The 18,678-nt window shown below is 39.0% G+C and overlaps 1 protein-coding gene across 5 annotated transcripts in view; it reads left to right on the plus strand.

The window, feature by feature from the left end:
• Positions 1-18,678, plus strand: part of LOC138748605 (CCR4-NOT transcription complex subunit 3-like) — a 97,271-nt gene that overhangs the window by 76,937 nt on the left and 1,656 nt on the right. For all 5 annotated transcript variants that reach the window (XM_069909084.1, XM_069909087.1, XM_069909088.1 and 2 more), the window contains 4 exons: positions 1,770-1,872; positions 2,745-2,943; positions 4,473-4,605; positions 18,342-18,467. In XM_069909084.1, the coding sequence (XP_069765185.1) occupies positions 1,770-1,872; positions 2,745-2,943; positions 4,473-4,605; positions 18,342-18,467 (561 nt within the window). The remainder of the gene's footprint in view (positions 1-1,769; positions 1,873-2,744; positions 2,944-4,472; positions 4,606-18,341; positions 18,468-18,678) is intronic.

Genomic DNA, 18,678 nt, shown 5'->3' on the forward strand with positions numbered 1-18,678 from the left:
TATACAGTAGTAATTTTCTCAAGTTTGCCTTTTTGACAAATTTTTTTTTTAAAGTCACTTCCGTTTAATAATTTCAATGATTTAATCAACCAAATATTTGAAGCCTAATATTGTGAAGCCCCATTCCTAACGAAGGACTCCTAACCAAAGAGATGACTACCATCCTATGGATGCTGTGTGAACTCCTGAGTTTCTCCAGCATGTCTATATTGCAATACTGATGCACACAACACTTTATTGAGTGCTGTCACCAAGTCCTTTGAAAATTTTGAAGAAAAGCTCACAATCATCTCGGTGGCTATCCAGCTAAGTATTGAAGTAAATCACAAAAATCTGTAGACACCGTGGTTGAAGTAAAAACACATAATGAGCTCAAGGTATCTTCACAATTTCAGTGCATACCATAGTCTTGTTTATTGGTACTTATGCAAAGATGTTTGTTTTTCTGAATGCCATCCTCTCTGCTCCTGGTAGTTGTTGTGGTTGGTTTGTTTGTGCCATATAATTCAAATCCAAGAGAGAGGAAAGGTGTAAGTGTTTTGTTTGGGGACGTCCAGAGTTGGTTGGTCTGGTGTTATCACAAACATCTCCATGGTACCACCTAGCTGTAGTGCCATGCTCCGTTTATTTTGTTGAAGTATAATCCTGATGTACTGGAGGCTTCACGTGACAGGGAAATTGTGTTTTAGCTAAGTTTTTGAAGTGGGGAACATTACAATTTTGCTGTATCTGCGAGGGCTGCAAATAAAAGTCAGACAGGTTTTTATTTGAAAGGCTAATAACTGTTGGTTAGAATGTTTTTGTTGGTTACGTCACAATCTGTACTGCTGAGAGGGTTCCGGTTTGAAGGTAAACTCCAGTTCGTGTCCAATTTGCAGCTAATTTAGATTAGGGGTTTTCCAGTGATTGTCAAAGCCATTTGCAACACTTCATGGTTGGTTTCATTTCAATAGGAAAATTAGTGGTTCTTTTCAGTTGAATGTGTGATCCTATTAATTTAACCCTTTAATCCCCACGCTATCTTTTCCATATTCTCTCTTCTCCCTTCATTATCTGTGAGAATTGCTGAGTACTTTGAAAGTGAATCTTTATCTTGTAGCTGCGGCTACACAGCTCCTGCAATAACACGCAACCAGACGAGTTGAGTTCAGTGAGCAGACTGGTTTATTGCAGGCTGCTGGGCTGCACTTATACTCCCAGCCTGGACCTGGCTGAGAACCGCGCTTGAGGGTGCTGATGTTACCCGGGTGCCATGTTGTCCCCAAGCACGGGTTTCTGAACCCGAGCTGGAAGGAAGGGGAAACCCCCGACGGCGCTATTTTGGCCGGCTGCCCCGCCGCATGGCTTACAAGCAGGGCCGGTTCGCCTGCTTTGTGGTGAGCCGCCACAATCTCAGTAAATGCTATGCTGTAATTTCCAAACTTTGCTGTTTGGCTGCGGAGTTGTTACTACTTTAGGCATTCATTAAAAGCAATTATCACCAACTTGTTAGTGCTTTTATCAGATTAGGTTTAAGTTTATCCACAGATCTTGGATGATCAATCTAGGCAAACATTCTGTTGGTATGTTGTTGAAGATTATGCTGTTTTAAAAGACATTAGCCAATGGCTAGCATCTGGGCAAATAAGGCCTGCACTCAATAAAGATGAGGTCAATTTTATCAGAATTGCTCTTGGAGTATCCTGATAGTCATTAAGATAATGTGTGCAGGCAAATACTTGAGTTGACTTTCTCTTTGTGTTAATATTATTTAATTTCTGTATATGCAGCAGGCTCCAGAGACACTGAGCTCTTTGAAAAGTATGGCAGAGCGGGCAGCTGTGAGTGCAGGATTGGAGGAGCAAGTCCAATCTTTGCATTTGAATGAGAGGGGTGAGTGCATGCATTTCCACGTTACCGGAGAGGGATTTCAGACTTTCTAACGTACTTTACAATTGGATCACATTTGAATCTGGGTGACAGATGCTTCTTCTGTAGGATAAACTGTTAGGAGTTGATTTCTGCCTCAAGTTCGCTGGCTCTTTCCAGGGGCAGTAATTACTGCTTCAGATGGTCAGAGGTGTGTATTGATCAGAGTTCCATTCCCTATCACTGGGTAATAACTGAGTCTCCCAGAGCTCAACATACCCAAGCAGGGATCAAAGGGAAAGAAGCCAAAGAAGTTGTAAACTTTTGATCAAGTCAAAATGGAGTAAAATCTGCATATTATTCAGTGCAAAAGTATTACTTCGTATAAACGTAGCCAGATCAAATGATGGATAGATTTTAGTTTTTGAGGATGCAAACCTATTGATTTTTGCTAAACATCAAGGTTTCTATCACGTGAACTGTGAATCAAGGCAGCTTGATTGATGGGACAAATGGGAACTGGAATTAAAGTAAAGCCAAACATCCTGGTGTCTCATTTGAAGAGATTGTCTTTGCAAGTTTTCTCATACATTTTTTATTGAAAAATCTCCAGAACTTTATCTTGCTGAAGGTTTTATGTTAACCAAATAAAAAGTAATATCCATCACCACCACATCTGAGGTGTATTTAAGGCAGAGATCAATATTTTCTTGATTAGCCAGGGCATCAAAGGTTATGTTAAGAAGGCCGGGCAGTGGGGCTGAGTGGGGAAATGATTAAATGGTGGGGCAGACTCGATGGGCTGAATAGCCTATTTCTGCCCCTATGTCTTATGGTCTTGTAGATTGTTCAATTGTGTTAAAAGTGGTGATTTTTTTTTCCCCGCTTCCCATTAGTTCTCCTCAGCACGCCATCATCACAGAGCAATTCAATGACATCTAATGTAGCACAGACAACTGAGGTTCATCTTCAGCCTATGCTGGGTGTGTGTCCACTCAGCCCAGTGCATCTGTCCAAGGACCAACAGTATCAGCTCCACATGGTGGAATCGGCTTGGCTGCACATGCCTCACCCGTCCGACTCTGAGAGGATACGGTCAGTAGCCCCCTTGTGGACCAATGATAAAACTAGGGAATGAGCATCGAAGTTAATTTAACACCTAGAAACAATGAATATGACTTCAAACGATATATTCTATATTTCATTAAATGAATCCATTTCCCAGCAATGTTAAAAACTGGTTGTGCCCAGCATCTGGAGAGTGAACTACTGTTTCTGGTTAGTGGTGTTTCAACCCAGCCACGTTCATGAAATCAGATTCTTTTCATTATTAATGACATAACAAACATTCTTAGATTTTTTTAAAATTAAACTTCTAAATAATTTATTTACAGTACGGTATTTAATCTTGTGCCGCCCAATTACACCCGAATTAACTCCTGTACGTTTTAGAGGGTGGGAGGAAATCAGAGCATCCAGGGAAAATTCACACAGACGCAGGCAGACCGTACAAATTCCTTACAGACAGTGCAGGATTCGAACCTGGGTCACTTGCTCTGTAACAGTGACGTGCTACCTCTAACTGTGCCAGTATCAGACTAAAGTCTAAGAATATAGGTAGAACTGTAAAATTTTTAGGTAACTGGTTTCATTTCATTGATTTAAACACATTTCTTTTATAAACCAATCATATCAAACTGGATTTTCACAGTAATTGACAAGCAAATTATAGTTAAGGCACAGGTGGGAAAGTTCGGTGGTAAGACTATTCCAATAGGCAGATTTGACCAAGAACTAATCCAACCAAGTTAAATGAAGGCCAAGGAATATATAAAAATAGCAGTGGCACACTTAATTTTCTGGATAAAGGTGGCATGGGTTTTCTATTTTCGGAAGATGAGGGAGTATTTTGAGTATATTTTCAGTTTGTGATGTGGGAGAGCTGATGTGTTTTTGAGTGTGGTTAAGTTTTACAGTCGACTGGAGATGCATGAAAATGAAGTGGTCTCGATTTGGAGATGTTGCTTGGTTACTTATTCTTCCTTCCTTCAGCAGAATTTTGCATTTGACCATTGATGTAGAGACAATGTAGAAAGTGTTTGGAGCTTCTGAGACAAGTGACAGTTTATTGCTGGAAGCCTTGTGTGATTTGATGGTTTATGTCTTCCTGTTTAATGTAATAATTTTTTTTTAAAAGTTTAAACATACAGCACAGTAACAGGCATTTCGGACCATGAATACGTGGCACCCAATTTACCCCCCATTATCCTGCACCCCCGGTATGTTTTTGAACGGTGAGAGGAAACTGGAGGTCCTGGAGAAAACCCACACAGATACAGGGAGAATGTACAAACTCCTTACAGACAGCACGGGATTTGAACCCCGGTCCAGTCCTGATCACTGGCGCTGTAATGGTGTTGCGCCAACCGTACTGCCCTAATGTGCACCAATTGTTGACTTGACCTTGTAGTATTTTGATTTGTTTCAACTTGATCAAAGTTTGACATTGTCCACATCCATTAATTTTGTAATTTTTTACAAAATACATTAGTAAATCTGTTCCAGGTTGTCTCATTGTTTCAGAAGAAATTGTTTGATTTTTTTTTTGTTTGTTTTCACTGCAGACACTACCTCCCTCGTAATCCATGTCCCACACCACCTTATCACCATCAGATACCCCCTGTCCATTCGGACACACTGGAATTCTATCAACGATTGTCCACCGAAACACTCTTCTTTATTTTCTACTACCTAGAGGTGAGTAAATCATAAGTTCTTAGAGTGATTTACCATGAACCAGGCCCTTCATCCATGCTGCCCAAGTTCTAACCTAATCCTGATGGCCCATATTTCTCTAAACCAGTGGTTTTCAAACTTTTTCTTTCCACTCATATATCACCTTAAGTATTCCATATGCCATAGGTGCTCTGTGATTAGTAAGTGAAGAGGCTAAAATGATAGAATTACTGTATTAATATATTTATAGTACTGTTTGTTTTGAATATTTGTTGTGTTCTGTGAAGATCATAGTATTGAAGCAGTTTTGAGAATCTGAGGGGGTCAGTTTTCGCTATAGATCACACAAGAAGTCTTATTTGATGGTCGGTAAGAAAATGCTTCAATAATGGTTAGACCTCAAACTATCACAAGCTAGCAAGTAATTTCAATGAATTGCAATTATTACCAGATCAAATGTTTATGTTTCTACAACTGAAGAAATCGTGTTCTATCAAGTATGACATTCAACACAGTTTGAAATTGTGTCTACATTAATAAACAACATTAAACTAAACTTATTGGTAATCCATCAATAAGGACCAGTTAAGTATAATGAGCTAAGATGAGCATTCAGACATTTGAAGAGAATAGGTTAAGAACTGTGGACTTTATTGTTGTCAGTAGAATTGTTGTCAGTGGAATTTATTATTGTCAGTAGAATTGGTCTCTACATTTGTCAACAAAGCAAGAAGGCTGATTATAGATTGAATTCTGTTATTAAGAAAATTAAATTTGAATGTTAACACTCCATGTAATTCGATGGAAAAGTTCTACAAGCATTGGTATGTGCAGAGTTTGAAATTGAGCCAGAAACAGTTCAGTTTTGTGAATTTGACCTTGGAGATAAGGCCAGTAGGCTCTTGGCTGTCTGCATTTAGCAGAGAATTGGCAGGCTGCCATGTTGTGAGAATTCTTAAAGGAGCCTCACCACTGCTTTGAGACAGGATTTCTACAAAGCAAGGGTTTTATGTCTAACCTGGCTGGAGGATAAAGGTGTGGGGTTACCAGCCGAAGACGAGCTGCTGTGATTCGCCAGCTTTTGATACTTCATGGAGACGAAGGTCCGGGAACTTAAGGATGAATTGTGACAGTTCGGTTTGAGCACAGATGGATTCCTGATGGAAAGACTTTTGGAAGCAAGAGAAGACATTGGCAGCCAAGAAGAAACCTGTAATCAGTCAAGAGCAAATGGCATCGAATTAACACCTAGCTGGGAAATGGCTTGAAGAGTGTCACAAGAATGTGACGAGGAATAGAAATTTTAGTAGCTGTATCTTATCCTAAGGAAAGGGTAAACATCACAACATCGTATACAGCCAGGATATAGTGCATCAAATGCAGGAAGCAAACAGAGTTCAAATGCACGTTCCAAGGTTTCGAGCACCGCATCAAAGCGTGAAAGTGCACATGTTAAATTGGCGCTTAAGGATAAACAGGCTTCAGATGAATTGGAGTTGGAACTAAAGGAGCAACTAAGAGTTCAAGAGGAGTAATTAAGAATACAGGAAACTAACTTTGAGAAAGGGCAAAGTGAAAGGGAAACTTGTAATGTTGTACTGCAGCCACAAGGTGTGTACCAATCTGAACAAATTGTGGTAAGATACGGCGCTAATAATTTACAAATGTCATTGGAGATCACAGGTGATAGAGGTATAAGTGAAAGTCAGCCGTCAGTCAGGAATACAGGTGAAAGAATGGAAAGGCCATTCCCAGCACCAACATTACTTGGCAAGGCAACCAGAATTGGTTACATTGGTCACAGTTACACTCTTTGTTTTCTTTGTCTAAGATAGAAATTCAAATTTTTAGTGGTGAGTTATTACACTATCGAGTGTTCAGAAGATCCTTTGAATGTGGCATTAAAAGCAGAGCTCAAGATCCTCTGGAACATTGATATTATTTGGAACAGATAACAAGTGGATTACCGAGGGAGTTGGTAAAAGGTTGTCATCTTATGCCACCAGCAGAAGGATTAAACAAAGCCAAGAGGTTACTGAAGAAACATATTGGCAGTGAGCACAAGATTGCTACAGCATATAAGGAAAATATTCCTTCATGGTCATCAATTGGAGTGGAAGACACAATGGGTTTACAGTCTTATACACTGTTCCTAAGTGGATGCTATGGCTGAAATTGACAATTTGCAAGTGCTTAATATATCCACATATTTGAAGATTATTATTAAGCAAAGTTCCTTATAGGATGAGAGACTTATGGAGAGATTTTGTTAATGAATATTGGAAAAGGTATGAGCAAGAAGTTACTTTTAGAAATAAGGTAGAATTTATGGAGGAACAAGTGGATATTGTAATGAATCAAGTATATGGTAATATCAGAGACACTTTTATTACAAGTAAAGAGGTAATGACGTACAAGGCACAATCTCTTCGGATGGGTGAATTGGGTATTTTTCAAAATGTCGGGGGAGTTGGTGCCAATAGCTGGGCTATTGGTGCCGGGGTGGGTAAAGGTAAACCAGGAGGTGTTGAAGGAGGGGTGTTTTGGGGTATTTAATATACTTTTTTGAATTGTTGGATTTAGATTTTTTAGTTTGCTGAAGTTTTGTTTCAAGCACGGACGTCTACCAGGAATCAGTGGAAAACAAAAGGGACAAATGATAAATGTCAAAGGACAAGAAGGAGGGGGGAAGGATATTGGAGAAACCCCTGAGGTAATGAAATGGATTAATTTTCCCCCTTTTTTTAAAAAAAAAAGAGAATTTTTAAAAAAGGAATAAGATAACACCCTGTCACAATAAGATGGGGAGTGTGAATATGGAAAGGGACTGAGCGCAGATGACAAACTTTTCCTTTCCTTTTAGGTTTTTTGTTTGGAGACGTATTCATCATTATTTATTTCTTGGGTTTTGGTCGAGGTCGTAGACCCCATGACTGGTATTGAAATAAACCTTTCAAATATTCCTGTAGTGATGGGCGGGTGGGGATAAATACAGACTTTGTGGGTCTGTCTATATATTTTATATATTGGAAGGATTGAACTGTTTGTTGAATTCTATAAGTTTATAAAAATCAAAAATAAAATATTTTTTTTAAAGTATGAAATGATATCTACATTAATAAATGACATTAAATTAAATGTATTGGTAGATTATGTTTATAGAATTGAAGACCAGTTGAGCATCAATGAACTAAGATAAGCATTCGGATATTTGAAGAGAATGGTTAAGAACTGAAGACTTTATTGTTGTCAGTAGAATTGATCTCTCCAGTTAGGATTACTTAAGGTGGGATGTGAGTGGGAAATAAAGGTTGAGAACCACTGCTCTAGACCCATTTGTTACTGAAATATTTTGCTTGAGAAAAATTGTCATTTCCCCATTTCCTTTGGAGTTCTGAAACGTGCCCATAACAAGTCAATGTGGTACGATCAAAACAGTGGTTTTCAAACTTTCCATTTACATTCCAATTTAAGTAATCCCTTACTAATCACAAAGCACCAATGACATAGAGATTACTTAAGGTGGTACGTGAGTGGAAAGAAAAAGTTTGAAAACCACTGCTCTAAACCTTTCCTATCCTTACCTGTCCAACCTCGCCAAATGTTTTATAAATACTGTAATTGTACCTGCCCTAGCATTTTGTTCCATATATCCTCCACCATTGCAGGAGATAAACTTGTCACTCAGACCCTCTTTAAATTTTTCCCCTTGTTCTGAGCAGTGGAGCCATTCAGTAACGGAGAACTGAAGTACACAGGTTTCTGTTTGCAACCATGATCTGGTTTGGTGCTTGGGCTAAAACAGAAATGGGAGTTCATCCTTAGCATGTTGAAACAGTTTAACCTTGCTCCTTTATTATACTGTCACGTGGCCGTAACAAGTAGCATTCCAACAATCTGACCTTGAGTAAACTTGATTCACACGGGTAGTAGCCTTTGAAGGAAAGGGCTTTGGCAAATACTACTGCCCCCCAAAATTCCTCAACATGATTACCCAACTGCACGAAAACCAACAAGGTCGGGTCAGATACAGCAATGAGCTCTCTGAACCCTTCTCCATTAACAATGGCGTGAAGCAAGGCTGTGTTCTCGCACCAACCCTCTTTTCAATCTTCTTCAGCATGATGCTGAACCAAGCCATGAAAGACCTCAACAATGAAGACGCTGTTTACATCCGGTTCCGCACGGATGGCAGTCTCTTCAATCTGAGGCGCCTGCAAGCTCACACCAAGACACAAGAGAAACTTGTCCGTGAACTACTCTTTGCAGACGATGCCGCTTTAGTTGCCCATTCAGAGCCAGCTCTTCAGCGCTTGATGTCCTTTTTTGCGGAAACTGCCAAAATGTTTGGCCTGGAAGTCAGCCTGAAGAAAACAGAGGTCCTCCATCAGCCAGCTCCCCACCATGACTACCAGCCCCCCCACATCTCCATCGGGCACACAAAACTCAAAACGGTCAACCAGTTTACCTATCTCGGCTGCACCATTTCATCAGATGCAAGGATCGACAACGAGATAGACAACAGACTCTCCAAGGCAAATAGCGCCTTTGGAAGACTACACAAAAGAGTCTGGAAAAACAACCAACTGAAAAACCTCACAAAGATTAGCGTATACAGAGCCATTGTCATCCCCACACTCCTGTTCGGCTCCGAATCATGGGTCCTCTACCGGCATCACCTACGGCTCCTAGAACGCTTCCACCAGCGTTGTCTCCGCTCCATCCTCAAAATTCATTGGAGCGACTTCATCCCTAACATCGAAGTACTCGAGATGGCAGAGGTCGACAGCATCGAGTCCACGCTGCTGAAGATCCAGCTGCGCTGGGTGGGTCACGTCTCCAGAATGGAGGACCATCGCCTTCCCAAGATCGTGTTATATGGCGAGCTCTCCACTGGCCACCGTGACAGAGGTGCACCAAAGAAGAGGTACAAGGACTGCCTAAAGAAATCTCTTGGTGCCTGCCCCATTGACCACCGCCAGTGGGCTGATATCGCCTCAAACCGTGCATCTTGGCGCCTCACAGTTTGGCGGGCAGCAACCTTCTTTGAAGAAGACCGCAGAGCCCACCTCACTGACAAAAGACAAAGGAGGAAAAACCCAACACCCAACCCCAACCAACCAATTTTCCCCTGCAACCGCTGCAACCGTGTCTGCCTGTCCCGCATCGGACTTGTCAGCCACAATCGAGCCTCCAGCTGACGTGGACATTTACCCCCTCCATAAATCTTCGTCCGCGAGGCCAAGCCAAAGAAAGATTGTATTATCCATGAACTGGACGATATATTTTTTCAAAAGGTCTGCTTGCTGGAAAAAAAATTGAGGATTATGATAGACAACTTGAAGCTGAACACATAGATAATTTCAGATTTGCTGTATCACGTAGGAAGTTGGAGAAATATTAAACTACCTTTTATTGACTTTAACATGTTTAATTGCATAATAACGCTGACACGTTGCATTCGTTCAACTGACCTAAAATGTTTTGCTACTGATTTCCGTTGGTACTCAGCATCTGATGCTTCTCAGTGTCCAACAATAGTCGGCCGGCATTGATAGTTTCCAAATTGCCCTGATACCACTTTTCCATGATCACAATATCCTGGTGAAACCTTTCACTGTGTTCGTCACTGACGGCACCAAGATCAGCAGGGAAGAAGTCCAAGTGCAAATGCAGAAAATGAATTTTCAATAACATGTTACTCTTCATGATTTTATATGCTTGAGGCATGTTGTCAATCAGCTGGATGTCGTTTGGTGCTCTGTAGTTGCCAAGAAAATTCTCAACATCTTTAAATGCTTTCCATGCTACAACATTTGGATAGCACCTGCACTGAGTGCATGCCCAGGCATGCTTGGACTGACCCAAACAGCTTGCTTTCTGGGAAATATACTGGTAGACTTAAACTATGACGGGAAATAACAAAAATAGATCATATCTAAAAATCAGTATGTGATAGAAAAATATTAAGGTGACTTTCGTGATCAGCGGTCCATAATCTGAAAGTGTTCAGGAAGCAAAATCTTTGTTGTCCAGTGATATTTAGCCAATGCCCACCATTCAGTGGGCTCCAGCTTACAATGCATTTGTTTAGTCATTTAAGGGTGCCCTTACCCTAACCCTAACGCGCCTGCACTCGCCTAGTCTCACACAAGGAGGATGGGCAGTTGAAGCAAAGCCCTGTAACCTGTGTCCCTCAAAAATAAGTTGCCTCCTTTGAGAGGAGAAAGAGATAAGGGCAGAAAAATGGTTAATAAAATAAAAGGTTCCATCTATAGAGGATCACCTGGCTGGGAAAGTATGTCAAATAAAACCGACGGGAGGAGGGCTCAGCTGAGGAGCAGGCAACCACAGCGCGACCAGCTGAGGGATGCCCGACACCAGGCCTCTCAGCTGGAAGAAGGAAAGCAATAGGAGAGGGAGTGAAAGGAAAGAAGAGCAGCAGCAGGAGGCCCACCAATGAGGAGCCCAGAAGAAGAGGACCAACAGCAAGAAGCCAAGCAAGAAGAGGCCCGACAAAGTGAGACAAGCAACTCATCAGGAAAGTCAGAAGAGACGCAGATACAAGGAAGAAAAGAAGACACAAACACAGGTACAGACTCAGAAGAAGAGGAAGAAGAAGACCAAGATCTGCGCAGAAATAGAAGGTAAAGCAGATGGACAGAATGTAGATAAAAAAAATTTTCAAGAACAAATGAGAGCATTAAAAGAATGGTTGACATTAGAATTTAGTGAAATGAAAAGTACAGAAGATAAAGTGAATAGCTGGTCATGACAGATATAGGGAAAGGATTAGAAAATGTGGAAGAATGAGAAACGGCTGTAGAAATGGAAGTGAATGACTTTAGAAGAAAATTGGAAAGTGATAAAAAAGTTAAAGAGTCACAGGAGTTGTTAGCTCAGAAAAATGATATGTTGGAACATTATAGTAGGCGAAACAACATAAAGATAGTGGGCCTAAAGGAAGATGAAGAAGGCACAGATATGAAGGAATTTATAAAGAATGGATCCCAAAGGTCCTGGGAATGATAGAAATACAGGAAGGAATGGAAATAAAAAGGGCACACAGAACACTAGCCCCAAAACCACAGACACATCAAAAACCAAGATCCATTTTAGTAAAATTTTTGAGATATACAACAAGAGAAAATATACAACAAGAGCGGTCAAGGAATAAAATTAGAGAAGACAATAAACCATTGGAATACAAGAGTCAAAAAATATTTTTTTACCCAGACATAAGTTTTGAACTCTTAAAGAAGAGGAAGGAGTTTAATACAGCAAAATCGATCCTATGGAAATAAGGTTATAAATTTATGTTAAGACATCCAGCTGTGCTTAAAATATTTCTCCCCGTGGAGCAAAACAGACTGTTCTTGGATCCAGAGGAACACAAGAATTTGCAGAAGGTCAGCAGGAGAGATGAAGAGTTGTAACAAGAATGAAGAACGGCGATAAAATATATATAAAGATGTAAAAATAATGTATATGTAAAGAACTAAAGAAGGGAAAGAGAAGGGAAGAAAGGAAGTAAGGGGGAAAAAAGGAAGAACTTTGTTATATGTGTAAATAAAAAGGTGTTTTCTTGGGGGGGGTTGGGTGAGAGAGAATAACTGCCATTGCGAAATCAGTTGACGTTTGCGAGCGGGTTCACAATCCAAATGGTTGCCCGGCAAGGGATAAGGGGCAACTCAGAGAGGGGGGGGGGAGACATTTGGGGTTAAGGGAATATTGGATGTGGGGGTTATTGAAGTATTTTATGTTTTAAATGTGTTGACATACATTGAGTTTTAAAAGGGAAAACAGAGATGAAAATGGGGAAAAGGGGGATGGTGGTGGTGAGGAAGCAGAAATGAGGTGTAAACAGGATATGAGATGGGCATTGAATTATATGACTATAAATATTAATGGAATACATAACAAAATTAAACAGAAGAGGCTATTAAATTTACTGAAGAAAGAAAAAATAGACATAGCATTTGTGCAGGAAACACATCTAACTGAAGTGGAACATAATAAATTAAAGAGAGACTGGATAGGGCACGTAGCGGCAGCATCAAATAATTCAAAAGCTAGAGGTGTAGCTATATTAATTAATAAAAATGTACCAATCAAAATAGAGGAGGAAATAATAGATCCAGCAGGGAGGTATGTAATGATAAAGTGTCAGATATATTCAGAATTTTGGAATTTGCTCAATATATATGCACCTAATGAAGAGGATCAAAAGTTTATGCAAGATATTTTTTTGAAGATTGTAGATACGCAAGGGAATATATTGCTAGGCGGGGATTTTAACCTTAATTTGGATCCAATGTTGGATAAAACCGGACAAAAGACTAGCGAAAAGAATAAAGTGGCCAAATTTATGGTTAAATCAATGCAGGAAATGAAACTTATGGATATATGGAGGAGGCAGCACCCAAGAGAGAAGGAATACTCATATTATTCGAGTAGGCATAAAACATACTCAAGGATTGATATGTTTTTGTTGTCGGCCCATATTCAAGAGAGAGTTTGGAAAACTGAATATAAAGGTAGATTGCAATCTGATCATTCACCCCTGCTATTAGCAATAGAACTGGAGGGCATCCCACCAAAAACATATAGATGGAGGTTAAACTCCATGCTACTTAAAAGGCAGGAATTTAGAGAGTTTATTGAACACCAAATTAAAATGTACTTTGAAATAAATACAGAATCAGTGAAAGACAAATTTATATTATGGGATGCAATGAAAGCCTTCATTAGAGGGCAGACAATAAGTTGTGTAACTAAAATGAAAAAGGACTACAATTGGGAAATAGCACAGCTGGAAAGGGAGATAATAAGTACAGAAAATGAACTAGCAAAAAGGGATGATATAACAAAAAGAAGAGAATTGGTGGACAAAAAAATAAAATATGGAGAAGAACATAATGAAAATAAAGTAAAAGTATTATGAACCAGGAGAAAAAAAAACTCACAAAATATTAGCCTGGCCACTTAAAACAGAACAAGCTAAAAGAACTGTATTGGCATCAAGGAAAAAGGACAAACAAATTACATATAATCCAATGGAGTTTAATGAAAATTTTAAGGAATTTTATGAACAATTATACCAAACTGAGAACGAGGGGAAAGATGATAAAATAGAAGAGCTTTTAGCTAAAATTGAACTGCCAAAATTGCAAAAGGAGCAAAACAAACTGATAAAACCATTTGAAATAGAGGAAGTACAGGATATATTAAAAAAGCTGCCAAACAATAAAACACCTGGAGAGGATGGATTCCCAATAGAATTCCATAAAACATTTAAAGAATTATTAATTCCACCACTCCTGGAAATAATGAACCAGATAGAAGAAACACAAAACTTGCCAGATACATGTAAGACAGCAATAATTACAGTAATACCAAAGACGGGGAAGGATCCACTAACACCAGCATCATATAGACCAATATCTCTACTAATTCAGATTATAAGATAATAGCATAATTATTAGCAAACAGATCGGCTGATTGTGTACCAAAAATAGTAAAACAAGATCAAACTGGATTTATTAAGAAAAGACGAACAGCGGATAATGTCTATAAATTTATTCATCTAATTCATGCAGTTCAAGGAAATAAGAAGCCAACAGCAGCTGTAGCTTTAGACGCAGAAAAAGCCTTTGACAGGGTAGAATGGAATTATTTATTCAAAGTATTACAGAGGTTCAATCTACCAGAAAAATATATTAATTGGATTAAAGCATTTATAATGGACCATTGGCGAAGGCAACAGTAAATGGATATGTATCGAACAATTTAAATTAAGTAGGTCAACTAGACAGGGATGTCCATTAACCCCCTCATTGTTCGCTTTAGCAATAGAAACATTGGCAGAACTGATAAGAACAGAAAAAATAAAAGGGATAAAAATAAAGGAGGAGTATAAAATCAATTTATTTGCAAGTGACATCATAGTATATTTAACAGAACCAGAAATATCAATAAAAGAACTACATAAAAAATTGAAGGAGTATGGAGAAATATCGGGGTACAAGATCAACACAAATAAAAGTGAAGTGATGCCAATGAGTAATGCGGATTATACAGAATTTTAAAAAGAATCACCATTTAAATGGCAAACACAAGCAATCCGATACCTAGGTATTAGGTTAGATAATAATTTAAACCACTTGTACAAATTAAATTATCAGCCACTAATAAAGAAATTGCAGGAAGACTTAGAGCATTGGAAAGAATTACTGCTAATGTTGATAGGGAGGGTAAATTGCATTAAAATGAATGTCTTCCCAGGGATACAATACATATTTCAATTGTTACCAATTCCCTTAACAGAGAAATTCTTTAATGAACTAAAGAGAACAATAAGGAAATTTTTGTGGAAAGGGGTGAAACCAAGGATAGCGTTAGATAAATTAACAGAGAGGAACAACCAAGGTGGTTTGCAGTTACCAAACTTTAAAAATTATTATAGAGCAGCACAATTAAGGTATTTATCAGATTTTTATCAGACAAGGGAAAAACCAGATTGGACTAAGATAGAGCTAGATAAAATAGGGGAGAAGGTACCAGAACATATACTTTATAAGGGGGATGAAAAGCTGGTGCAATATAAAAACTCACCAGTATTGCATCATTTGCTCAATATATGGAAGAAGATTTACTTAGAAAGGAAAAAAACAACTTACCAAATACCAAAATTGTTATTGACGCAAAATCAGCAAATAACTTTTACAATAGATAACCTTTAGAGAATGAGAGAGAAAAGGAATTAAAAGAATAGAAAATTGCTTTTTGGGAAATATTTTATTAACATTTGAACAATTGAAGTACAAATATGGAATAACTCACGGTACAATGTTTGCAGATCATCAACTGAAACCCTATTTAAAGGATAAATTGGGGAACAGACTGAGGTTACCAGAAGGAAGCAGCTTTGAATATGTGATTACAGACACAATGATAATTAAAAGATTTATAACAAACATGTACATCAAGCTGCAAGATAAGGAAAATGATGAAACAAGCTATAAACCCAAACAAAAGTGGGAAAAGGATTTGAACATAAAGATAAAAAATGAAACATGGGAAAAGTTATGTTCTGGAACTATGAAGAATACAATAAACACAGGGTTACGCATGATACAGTATAATTGGTTACACAGGTTATATATCACACCCCAAAAGTTAAATAAATGGGATTCAACATTATCAGACAGATGTTTTCGCTGGAAGAAGGAAACGGGAACAACAGTACATGCAATTTGGGCATGTGAGAGAGTGGAAAAGTTTTGGGAAGATCTAAATCAGATATTAAATAAAATCACAAAAAACAACATACCAAAAATTCCAGAGATCTTTCTTCTAAGTAATATAAGAAGTAAAGAATTAGGCCTCAAACTGGATGAAGCGCAAAAAAAGATTTATTATGATAGCCTTAGCAGTAGCAAAAAAATGTATAATGTTAACTTGGAAATCGGAAGAGAGCCTGAGAATACAGCAATGGTACATAGAAATGAATAAATGTATTCCATTGGAAAAAATAACATATAATTTAAAAAATAAAGTCACATTATTTGAACAAATTTGGGAACTGTACATGGAACATAACAGAGAGGGCTTGCCTCGGACCTCCACCCCCTAAAATGATAAGAAGACAAAATGACTTGATCCAGTCTGTAAAAGTAGATGACACAATTTTCTTGTTTATTTTTCATTGTGTGATGACATTGTTTAATGGCTTTATTGTATTGTATATGTTGAATGCTTATTGCTTTTGGAGGGGGTGGGAAGAGGGGAGGGAAGTTAGGGGGGAAAAAAAGGGGGAGAAAATGCCACTGTGTATATTTAAGAGGGAAATGTTTGTATGTATTTTGGTTGATATGGTTCACAGTGTGAAAAATAAAAAATTATTTTAAAAAAAAGGAAGGTATGTCAATATGTGTCACACAGCAGTACTTTGATGAGAAGCATTCCAGATGTCCATGCTCTGCCAAGTGGAATTTATTTGAATGACGTGCCTTTTTCTTGTATTCCCTCTGTTGAAATGCGCGCTGTAAATTAGAACGGGTACTGCGAACATCTGGTTTGCTTCATTCTATACTTGCCCTTGTCTTGGGCACAGCTCAGTGTTCTTCAAGATCAAGAATGTTCGGGATTCTACTGGAGAATGCTTTGCCCTGGAAATATCTTACAGGCTGTGACTGTGGAAATATAGTGCAGTCCTGTAAAATGATGCAATCTAGTCTGGAATAAGTTGCAGCGGCGACAGTTCTGCACTGGGATTATTGAGAATAGTTCCATCGGCTGTGACTGCCTGTGTGTAACACAGTGCCTTTCTCTCTTTGTGTAGTGGTTTAGTAAATCCTGTAGTACAACGCCGAATCAGGGTTTGGTCCAACTTGTCCTGCTGACCATTTTGGCTACCTAAATTAGTCTTATTTGGCCCACATCCCTCAGATCCTATTCCATTAGTCTACCTCTCGTAAAAGAATGTTTTTAACAATGAAAAGCCAATTTTCAAATGAACATGACCTATTTCCATTCTTCTAAAGGTTAATGAGTTATTTCTAGCTTCTGAAAACAGAGACCGAGCTGTTGCTCGAGATTCATTCCATGCCCGTACCGTGGCAGTTGTGTTGTGTAAGACTGCTGCTGGACGGTTTAACCCCAGAGGTTGAAGGGTATATCCAAATTTTGTCTAAGGGACACTATCCAGTAACCCCTGCTCAGGTGGAGAGTCTGGTATTTGGGCTTGCATGATACCTGAAATGAAAAGCCAGCAGACAGTTACGCTGACCTGCACCTTGCTAATGAAGTATGCAATTTGACCCCAGGAAGAATCAGCGTCTTCAGGAAAACAGTTATGAAAAGGGAAATAAAAATTCTACACAGTTAGCTAGTGAAGCTGGGGATGGTCACTTTAGTTGAGAAGATTACAGGGCAATCCAATAGGTTTCCAAAGGTATGACTTGTTTGATTATAAAACAGGGTAAAAATGAATCCTATTGCGGACTTGGTATACTTAACAGATTGACAGAAATTGACAAAATAATGAATCAGAATTTATTGTCATAAATATCACAAAATTTGTTGTTTTGCTGCAGTGAAAACATTTATATAAACCACTTTACAAAATAAATAAAAATAGTGCACGAGAAATCTAAGTGAGGCAGTGTCTTTGGTTCGTTGATCACTCAAGAATCTGATGGTGGAGGGGAGAAGCTGTCTTTGTGCCACTGAGTGCTCGTCTTCAGGCTCCTGTTCCTCCTTCCTGATGGTAGCAGAGTGAAGAGGGCATAGGCTGGGTAGTGGGGGTCCTTGAGGATGGAAGCTACTTTTTTAAGACACCCCGTCTTGTAGATGTCCTTGATGGAGTGAAGTCTGGTGCCTGTGATGTCGCAGGCTGAGTTAACAACCCTCCGGAGTTTTTTCTTGTCCTGAACATTGGCACCTCCATTCCAGACAGTGATGCAACCAGCCAGAATATTCTCCAAGGTGTACCTGTAGAAGTTTTCAAGAGTCTTTGGTGGTATACTGGATGGCAAATGTTAATTTAACTGAGTTGGGTACTTCAGGAATGCATTAGTGTCAAAGGCAGTGGATGTAAATAGGAGAACAGTTGCTTGACATTTGCAAAGTGTTGAGGGGGTAAAACTGGAGAATGCATGCAAAGAACTGGCACTCCAGTGGATCAAATTGATGCTTTTGGTGGGCGAACAGTTCTTGCCCTGGTTTCTGACATATTTCTTGCCTCTGTTCACTAGGGGACCAAGTCCCAGTATTTGGCTGCTAAAGCTTTGAAGAAGCAGTCTTGGAGGTTCCACACCAAGTACATGATGTGGTTCCAGAGACATGAAGAGCCAAAAACAATCACAGATGAATATGAACAGGTATGGATCTCAGCAGTATTCTCGGACTGCCAGTGAAATGAGTTGATTATCAGTAGACCTGGAATCTCCTCCTATTTCAAGTTCAATAGCACCATTCCTCTGTTTAAAACCTGACCAAGCAATGAGAGGCTAGAGGGACTCAACAGGTCACCTGATTGGAATCATTCACTGTCCCTTTTTCTCCATGGATTCTGCCTGACCTGCTGAGTCG

The sequence above is a fragment of the Narcine bancroftii genome, chromosome 13 (genome assembly GCF_036971445.1).
Source record: "Narcine bancroftii isolate sNarBan1 chromosome 13, sNarBan1.hap1, whole genome shotgun sequence".
NCBI classification, from domain to species: domain Eukaryota; kingdom Metazoa; phylum Chordata; class Chondrichthyes; order Torpediniformes; family Narcinidae; genus Narcine; species Narcine bancroftii.